The 9,417-nt window shown below is 60.8% G+C and overlaps 1 protein-coding gene across 4 annotated transcripts in view; it reads right to left on the bottom strand.

Annotated features, from left to right (window-relative positions):
• Positions 1-2,883: 2,883 nt before the first annotated feature.
• Positions 2,884-9,417, bottom strand: part of RGMA (repulsive guidance molecule BMP co-receptor a) — a 30,192-nt gene continuing 23,658 nt past the window's right edge. For all 4 annotated transcript variants that reach the window (XM_066239661.1, XM_066239664.1, XM_066239663.1 and 1 more), the window contains exon 4: positions 2,884-5,142. In XM_066239661.1, coding sequence (XP_066095758.1) covers positions 4,423-5,142 — 720 coding nt within the window. In that variant the 3' untranslated portion in view covers positions 2,884-4,422. The remainder of the gene's footprint in view (positions 5,143-9,417) is intronic.

The following is a 9,417-nucleotide window of genomic DNA, read 5'->3' as shown; positions in this document are numbered from 1 at the left end:
TCCTTGTCTCCATGGGGCGTTGGATGAAAACCATGTGTTTGTGGACCTGTCTCTGCGACGAGAATGTGGGTTGTCAGCGTGGGTCTTTGCTGCACACCGCAGCACACGTCGCCACGAGGGCCGTCGGCTGAAGAAACGCACACACGCGGCCACAGAGGGCGGGGACCGCGGTTCTTGGAGGCCTCTCGGTGCTACACCAGCGCCCAGGTGCCAGGCAGTTTATGAGCATTAGCTCATTGGATTTCTAGAATGACCTTGGGAGGTAGGTGCTCATAATTCCATTTTACAAATAAGGAATCTCAGGCTCAAAATCCCACGGCAGACCACACAGCTAGTGACCGGGCCGGGCCAGTTTGGACGCCAAGTCCTCCCACTGCCGAAGACCCCCCCACCCCCCCACCCCGCTCCATGCTGCGCCCTGGCATCACGCCCATGAGCTCGTCTTGCCGCAACCTTATGCTAATTCTTTTCACCCCAGAGTTTGTCCCCTTTCTTAGAAAGGACCCTCATTCGCTTTTTTTTTTTTTTTTCCGGTCGGTACTTTCTCTCCCATCTTCTCCTTATAAATTCTGGTTCACCAACCAGATTCCTGCCACACGCCAGTGAGTGGGGAGGGAGCTGGGCTGGCACCTCCGTCTGCAAATGCCCTTACTGAGAGGCAGACTGGCCGCGAGTAAGCTGGCACGGAGGCCCGCTCCCACCCAGCCCGCCTTGCGAGACGCAGCAGCTTCTCGGGAACCATTTAGCTGAAGACGTTGTGTTCCGTACTCACATGACACGTGAATTTCCATGTTCAGGAGGGCAGCTGGTAGCAAAGTACTTGGAAAAGAATTGCAGCCTAAAGGGAGGTCTTGAACTAATTCCAGACCGAGAATATTTCTGGCAAGTTATGTGGCAGTTTCATCTGATGGTGAACAAGGTGTTTTTTTTTTTTTTTTAAATCCTGTGTGCCGTGGCCTCTCGAAATATTCTTCTGTGCTGGCCAAGTGCCCACGACTGCCACCCTGTGGTGCTGCCCTGTGAGTGACTCCCGGCGGGCAGAGGCCCACTGGTACTGACAGTCTGGGGAAACTGAGGAAGACTGTGTGAGTCTGTTCTGGCCTGGTTTGGTCCCTTCCAGACCAGTTTTGCCTTCCCAAAGCCCAGACTCCCAAGTTCTCTCCGGAAGTGGAAGACTTGGGTTCTAGAAGGTTCTAGAAAGCTCTCCGTACTTTTATAGTCTTTCCTTTCGGGTTGGGACGAGTGTGCATGCTCACTCCGCATCCTCCCCGCCTTGCTGGCCTTTCGGGGCAGGTCCCTCCCAAGCTGCCAGGTTCCGTGTGGCCGCTCCCCTCACACCCCACCTGCCAGCTTATTCAACCCTGCTTGCTTTGGAAGAATGTCACCAACACACAGGACACGCACTGTGAGTCTGGCCACGGTCCAAGAAGCACTGCACGGGAATTAAAGTCACTGAACCTCCAAGAATCCTGGGTGATACGCACCCCTCATTTTACAGAGGTGGGAATGGAGGCTCAGAGAGGTGAAGCAACTTGCCCAAGGACACACAGCTAGGAACGTGGAGGTGCCGGAAGGTGGCCTGGCTTAACGTTGTGGCTACTCTGCCCCATGGTTTTTGGTGCTGTGGGCAGGAACAGACCTAGTTGTACTTCCTGGCCCTTCCCTTGCTAAGGAGTCCCCTGGCAAGTCAAGTCACATTGAGTCTCCATTTCTTCATCTGTAAAATGGGTGTGAGTTTCTTTCTGGCCCATTGGGTAGTTTTACACAGGATGAAATGTAGTGCCAGCCAGCAGTGAACCTGGCCCCCAGCAAGCCTTGGTTCTTTTCACCTGACATTCCCACCCCAGCCCGTGGAGCTGCCACTGCTCCAGCAGGCTGCCTGTGACCAGCAGGACTCCGAGGGAGCCGAGCAGCGAGTCCCAGGACGGAGGGACGACCACCGGGATAGAGTCGTCCTGGGTGTCAGGCCAGCACGCCCAGCCTCCCCTGAGGGCACCTTACGTCCTCCCACAATGTGCCCGTAAGTCCTTGAGATGCTGTTCCAGGCCCTCCAGAGCCAGGGAACCCGGACCCCCTCCAGCCCCCAAAGCAGTTCAGCATCAGGATAGAAAGCATTCTCAGAGAAGCAGGGGTTTTGGTTGTTGAATTGCTACACCCTCTGCACATATTTACAACACACACACCACACCACACACACACCACACACACACACCACACACACACACACCACACGCCACACACACACCACACACACATACCACACATACAACACACACATACCACACACACACACCACACACATACCACACACACACCACACACACACCACACACACACACCACACACACACCACACACACACACCACACACACACACACCACACGCCACACACACACCACACACACATACCACACATACAACACACACATACCACACACACACACCACACACATACCACACACACACCACACACACACACCACACACACACACCACACACACACACCACACACACACACACCACACGCCACACACACACAACACACACATACCACACACACACCACACACACACACCACACACACACACCACACACACACACACCACACGCCACACACACACAACACACACATACCACACACACCACACACACACACCACACACACACACACCACACGCCACACACACACAACACACACATACCACACATACAACACACACATACCACACACACACACCACACACATACCACACACACACCACACACACACCACACACACACCTGCTGTCAGGACACGGCAACGGGACACCCACCCACTATCCGTCCATTCTCCACCCCCCCCCCAAAGGGACCAGTCCTCTGTTCAGAAAACAAACTCCAATACACAGTCCAAAGGAAAATAACAAAACAAAAACCCAAACTTTACTTGCATTTAGCCGTTAATAAATAATTTACAGTATGTACACAGCGGGGACACTCCACACACAGGTCACAGACACAAGGACGCAGTGAGGGGTCCCACTTCCAAGCAGAACGCGAGCAAACACAACCAAAATAAAGTGCTTCACTTTTTCCTTCCAACGCGGGGGCTGTCTACCAGCCAGCCGGGGCCTTGCCTCCCCTCTGCGGGGTCTGGCAGAGAGAGGGACCTCTTGGAGGGGGAGGTGGGGACATGTCCACAGCCTCCCGGGCCAGTGTATGAGAGGTCCCTGGGGCACAGCAGAGGGGCCGCGTGGGTGCCCTGGGAGGGTGGGCAGGGACAGGGAGGGGCTGCAGGGCCTCTGAGGTGGCCTTCTGGGGCCTGGCAGCCCCTCGGGGCGGAGCCCAGCCCCGTGGTGGTCCCTGGCGTTCTCTGGAGCAGCAGCGGGGGTGGGGCCGGCCCAGGGCTCCTTGGAGTGGCAGGCTGGGGCCCCGCAGTGAGTGGGTCTTTCTGCTGTGGGACCTGGGCTTACAGGGTGGGATCAGACGCAGGAGACCCTGCCGGGGTCGCCCGGGGCTGCGAGGCCTGCTCAAGCCTGCTCCTCCCCCAATGCAGACCTGGGTGGACAGGGCGGGGCGGGGGGGGCAGGGCCCTGGGGCTGCGGGGGCAGAGCAGAGGATCCGGGCAGGCCAGCTGGCCCCATCCGCCGGTCTCCTGCCTGTGCCCTGCGGCCCAGCCCCCTGCCCAGGGCCCCTGCCACCCCCCAGAGAGGAAGGAACAGGACTCAAAGGGTAGTTCTCTGTTCAGACATTTAGAAACAACTCGACTTCCTAAGCACAGGGGGGACGAGGGGACTGTGGGGGCGGGGCTGGAGAAGGGCAGAGGGCATCTGAGCCCGGGGACCCTCGAGTGGCGTCGCTTAGAGCACGCGCCAACACGCGCCATCCCGGGGCTGGGGGCCCGAAGGTCCCGGAGGAAGGGAGGCCCCGTGGGGGTCCAGCCTCGAGGGGGCCTCGGCCCCGCCGGCGTGGTGTGTGCGAGTGTGCACGTGTGAGTGTGCGCAGGCTGACGGACGGACGGACGGCAGGTGGGTGCGTGCAGCAGTCGCCGGGCATTCAGTGCATTGCAGGGGCTGGGGGCGGACTCGGGGCGTCCCCAGTGTCTCTGGCAGGGCAGGGGCCCCCTCCAGCCTGAGGGGCTTGGTTTTGCACATTCACACTGCGGGGCGGGCGGAGGGGGACAGTGCCCCCACACTCATCTCCACTGTCACAGATGTCACAGCACCAGTCAGTCAGTCACCACAACCTTGTCCAGGGCCGTGGGGGAGCGGAGGGGCCGCACCGCGCCCCCAGACCCAGGCCCTGGCCAGCAGACAGCCCAGGGCAGCTCTGAGGTAAGCGGGGCGGCCACTGCAGAGACCGGGGGCCATGGGGAAGCCACCAGCCCTTCCTTCTGCAGCCGCCGGCCGGCTCGGTGACAGGCAGGCAGCGTGCCTCCCCAGCCTACGCCGCCGCTGCTGGGGCCCCCGGGAGCACGGGGAGCAGGGCGAGGAGCAGGAGGCCGCCCAGGAGCAGCGGGCGCACCGGGGACAGCCCTGAGCCGGCCGCCCGGCCCGGCGGCTCCCGCGTCCTCTCGTACAGGTGCAGCTTGTCCTTGTTGGAATGGAGCATCTTGACGTCCTCGAGGGCGTAGTAGGCGGCCAGCGTGAAGTTCAGGTCCCCCGTGGTGAGCAGGTCGAAGACACAGGCCTGGTAGTAAAGGTCCTCCACGGGCAGCCTCTCCTTGCACCGGGCCACGGCCGTCTCGTAGGGGAAGGTGTCCGGGGCCGCGGGGGCGGGGCTGGCGGCCGGGGGCTGCTGGGCGCCCTCCGGGGCCCGGAAGGTCCGGAAGTTGATCTGCTGGCTGAGGGGGCAGCCCCGCAGGCAGAGGTAGAGGCCCTGGCTGTCCCGGTCCTCCACTGCGTTGACCACCTCCTCCGGCATGCGCACCGCGAACGTCAGGTAGCGGCCCACCTGGCGGACCACGATGGTGGTGCCGATGTACTTGGCCTGGATCTCGATGTGCTGGCCCGACACCTTCTCGGTGATCTTCAGGCTGTTGGCCCCGTGTTTGTCCCCGCCATTCTTGGAGCCGTCGGCAAAGGCGGCCGGCAGCTCGTCCATCTCGGCCTGGTACACCTTCTGGTCCACGCATTCCTGGAAGTTTTTGAAGATGATGGTGAGCTGCGGGAGGCGGGCGGAGAGCGGAGTTAGGCGGAGCAGCGACAACAGGGCCCGGAGGCCCGGCCCGCGCTTACGGGGCTCTAGGAGGGTCGAGAGAAGACCTAGGATGCCCCAGACTGACTGTCCCATTCCGGGGTGGCCCTGGGTCAGTGCCACCTGTAGTGTTAGGCACTTACTTTATGTTTTACTTAAAAAAAGCTAACTTAGAATGGGAACTTTACATCATGACCACAGATAGGAAACCAGCAGCTGGTTCACTATATTGAAAGGTAAACCATAAAAAGAAAAGCATAGCTAATGAAAAATAAAAAGTCACTCTCCGCTGTCATAGGTTGAATAATAGCCCCCCAAGATATTGGCTCCCATCCCTGGAACCTGCGAGTGTGACCTTATACGGCCAATTGCTTTGCAGAGGGTAGATTAGGTTAAGGATTCTGGGTGGAGAAAGGCTATGTTTCCATGGAGACAGAGCCTCAAGTGATGTAGCCACAAGCAGAGGCGTGCTGGCAGCCACCAGAGGCTGGAAGAGACAGTAAATGCATTGTGCCCCGGAACCTTCAGAAGGACTCCCCCTGCCGACACCTTGGTAGCCCTGTGATACTTGTCTCAAACGTCTCACCTCCAAAACCACCAGAGAACAAACGTCTGTCTATTGTGCGAACCACTCAGTTCCTGGTACCCGTCACAGCAGCAACGGCAAACTGACATGCTGCAGAACCACCTGACACTGTTTCTCACGCTGCCGGGGGCCCTCCAGCAGAATGCCTGACAAGGGACCGCAAGCCACAGACTCGACATAACAGCAGGGGGAACAGAAGAGACGGATGCTCAGAGTAAGAACGAGGGGGCCGAGTCCATGCGGGCAGGAAGAGGCCACCCAGGCTGCTCTAAGAGGTCACCCAGCCAGGCCCTGGAAGGGAGCAGGAGGAAGGTGCCGGTTGGCGAAAAGACGGCCTCTCCAGGCTGAATGCAAGACACTGGCCAGGGCCAGAGCCAGAGGGCCCACTTCCGCCAGAGTCTGCAGCTGGGGGCAGGGCTGGGCTGAGCCTGTGATCAGCTCCGTTAGTCACTATCCTCCTGAGAACCAAGGACACACACAGGCACACTCGCTCGCTGCATCAGTGTCCTGGGCACCATATGTATTACTCCTAGTCCTGTGTGGTACTGCAGGGGAGGGTGACATTACCTCTGCTTTATAGACGAGGAAACTTGGGCTCAGAGAGGTAAAGCAACTTGCCCAAGGTCACACAGCCAGCAAGCAGCAGAGCTGGGACTTTGGGCCACAGCCCTGCAGGGCAGGAGGCCTGGGAGAAGGACGGGAGACAGACAGACAGCCTGGGGGGTGAGAGTGAGGCCCCCTGCCCATCAATCATCCTGGCAGAGCGGTCTGGCTGCTCTTTCCACTGTAGTCCTGATGGGAGGGGTGTGTGGGCTGGAGACATGAGCGGACCGGGAAGAGAAATAACCACAGCCCCTCCGCCCTTGCTCCCAGGGTCAGCTGGTGCCTCTAACTGCCCCCACCCACCCCCGTCCTGGCCCTGTCGCCTGGACCCAGGGCACTGGGAACCCCGCGTGAGGACAAGCAGGTGCTCTGCAGCGTGCTGTGAAATGTTGAGAGGTGGCGGTGGCCCCTCCGTCCCTCAAGCCCTCAGCTTCGAGCCGCAGGAAACTTCGAGCTGCCAGCCCCGGCCTGTGAAAGATGGCGAGGCCTTCGCCGGTTCCATCTCCTGCGGCTCCCTTCTCCCCATCCACGGCTCCTGCCCTGACGCGGGGGCCGCCTGCAGAGGGGCCGCAAGGTAGGCCAGCCAGGGTGGTCTGGGCAGTGGGTGGTCCTGTCATTGGAGGAGGGGGCGCGGGGATGAGGGACTCTGGTGTCCCTGCTTGGTGAGCAGGGCCACACAGGCACTCTGGGGGGGCGGGGGGCTGCCTTCCAAGTGCCGTCTCCCTGGAACAGGAAAGGCTGGTTTTGCTCTAACTGCCATCTCTTGTGGAGACAGTCTCCTGGAAGGCTGACAGGCGGCTTGACTCCTCTTGGCACCGGTGCCAGGGACTCAACCACAAGTAACAGCACGAAGGGGGCCTGTCGAAAGCTGGGCGGCTGGCTGCCAACAGAGCCCTGGGTGGGGCTGCCGCTCCCATCCCCGCCCCCTTCCCTCCCAGAGTGGCCTGGGCACAGGGCATAGGGCACGGCCCAGGCTTCATCCACAGCTGTTTATGGCACACACAGACACCTGGGTGGCCCCCTGCCCTCATGGAGCTCCTGTTCGGGGGGTGTCACAGACCAAGCGGATAAATTATGCAGGGTGACAGAGTCGTACATGCAACGGGAACTGGCGAGGGGGAGAGGGGATGGGAGGCAGAGCCCCGAGTACTCTGCTCCCCAGGCCTCGGTCTCCTCATCTGTAAAATGGGGTGCTACCAGCACAGCTGGAAGGAGACGGGCACGGGAGGCAGTCCCGTGGGGGCGGGAAGTTGGTGAAAACGTCAGCCCAGATCTTGATCATCCACCAGAGTAGGATGGGCGGGGCCAGAAGGTGGGCAAATGGCAGTGTGCGAGGCACCACGCTGCTGTGGGCGGACAGCCTGGGCGGGAGCCGGGTCAAAAAAGCCCCGGACCCCCATCACCTTGAGGTGAAAGGCCTCTGGCTTCTCTTCCTTCCCTGGGGGTTTCAGCTGCACCCATACTCGCCGGCTCTGCTGCTGCCCGCTCCCGTCCTGGGGGCAAGCCCAGGGCGAGGACTTGAGGAGGCCTTCCCTCAAGCTCCAGGCACAACCCTTGGCACCCTCCGCCCTGTCCGCTGGTCTCTGCTCTCCGCTATTAGCCCGGGAGCTGTAGGAGGGAGGCCGCGTCCCGCAGGGGGCTGCCACCACAGAGGTGCTGGGCAGATGTGTGCTGAAGCAACAGGCGAACAGACACACACGCCCGAGTGCTGGAGGCCCGTGAGAAGAGGCAGGGGTGAGCCCCGGGCGCTGGGACCCAGCTGCGGCACCGTCAGGCCCCGGTCTGCCCTGACACCAAGACTGGCGTGGCATAGACACTGACCCCGTCACCGCTGGGCCTCCAGCAGGGTTGTGTGCTGCTGCCTTCTGGCTAATGAGGACACAGCTCTCAGCCTGCTGCCAAGATCAGAGGGGCCCTGTGTCACGGCAGAAAGGGGCTCGATGGGTCCGGCTCTGCTTCAGGGCCACGCGTCCTTCTGCAAACCCATACAGGAAGGGAGCGGCTCCCACCCTTGCTGGGGCAGGTCTGCAGCCCCGTGCTCAGCGGAGGGCCTGCAACAGAGCTAGAAAAACGCATTGGGAGAAACGCAGCCAAGTGAATGAGCGGAGCATGAGAAGGAATGATTAATCCACTTGGTTTCTGGACAGCACTGCTGGGCTCAGGGCCCCAGCACAGGTCGGCAGGGAGCTGAGGGTGGTACTCGGGGGTTCTAAGCTCAGGCCCACGGCCCTGCCTGCAGGCTCCAGTCCTATGTTACCTAATGGCCCTTGCTCTGCCCGTGTCAACCCCCCAGACCAGCCTGGCTGGTCACTAATCACGATTCCTCCCTTGGCTCTGTTATCACCCTGGGTTGGGAGGGGCAGGTCCCTCCCTGTGAGCCCCTGCCAGGATGGGACATGGTGGCGGGTCCCCTCCCAGAGTGTGTATGCTGCCGGATTTAGAAGCTGCAGCCAAGGCTCCTAGCATTCATTTGTCTTGGCTCTAGGGCAGGAGGTGCGTTGGTGCAGGGGCTGTGGAGAAGGCAGAGGGGGTCCTTGATGTGGGCCCCCCACGTCTGTGGAGGGCTGGGAGGGGGGACAGAGAAAACGCCGGCCACCATTCTGCCGCCAGTAGACTCCAAGGCTTGGTGCCGAGGGCCTGTGGCTAAGACCCGCTTGTTCCCTACCCAGGAGTTGGTCTCAGAAAGACCTTCTGTGGGCATGCAGTGGCGACCAGCACAGAGGGAAGTGGCAAGACTTTTCCCGGCTGCCAGGTCATCTCATTCACTGTCCTCTGGGACATGGAGGGACGGGAAGGAACCGAAACACCCTATGGGCCAGCCTGGTGCCTAGCAACATGCTCTTCCTAGGAAAACAGGCCCACCCCCCACCTGGAAGCACCAGGGGTGGGCCCAGCCCCGTGGCGGCAGAGCTGTTCCCATCGTCTGGACTTTGAGAGCCCACCAGCTTCCTTCTTGAGTCTGAATGAGAGGTCATGGGAGACTCCGCTGAAGTGAGAGCAGGAGGCCGACAGGGCTGTCCCATCGCCTGGGCCAAAGGTGTGCACACGTGTGC

This window comes from Saccopteryx bilineata, chromosome 7 (assembly GCF_036850765.1).
Source record: "Saccopteryx bilineata isolate mSacBil1 chromosome 7, mSacBil1_pri_phased_curated, whole genome shotgun sequence".
Taxonomy (NCBI): Eukaryota; Metazoa; Chordata; class Mammalia; order Chiroptera; family Emballonuridae; genus Saccopteryx; species Saccopteryx bilineata.
The sequence above is the reverse complement of the archived record's forward strand: the minus strand, read 5'-3'. Positions and strand labels throughout refer to the sequence as shown.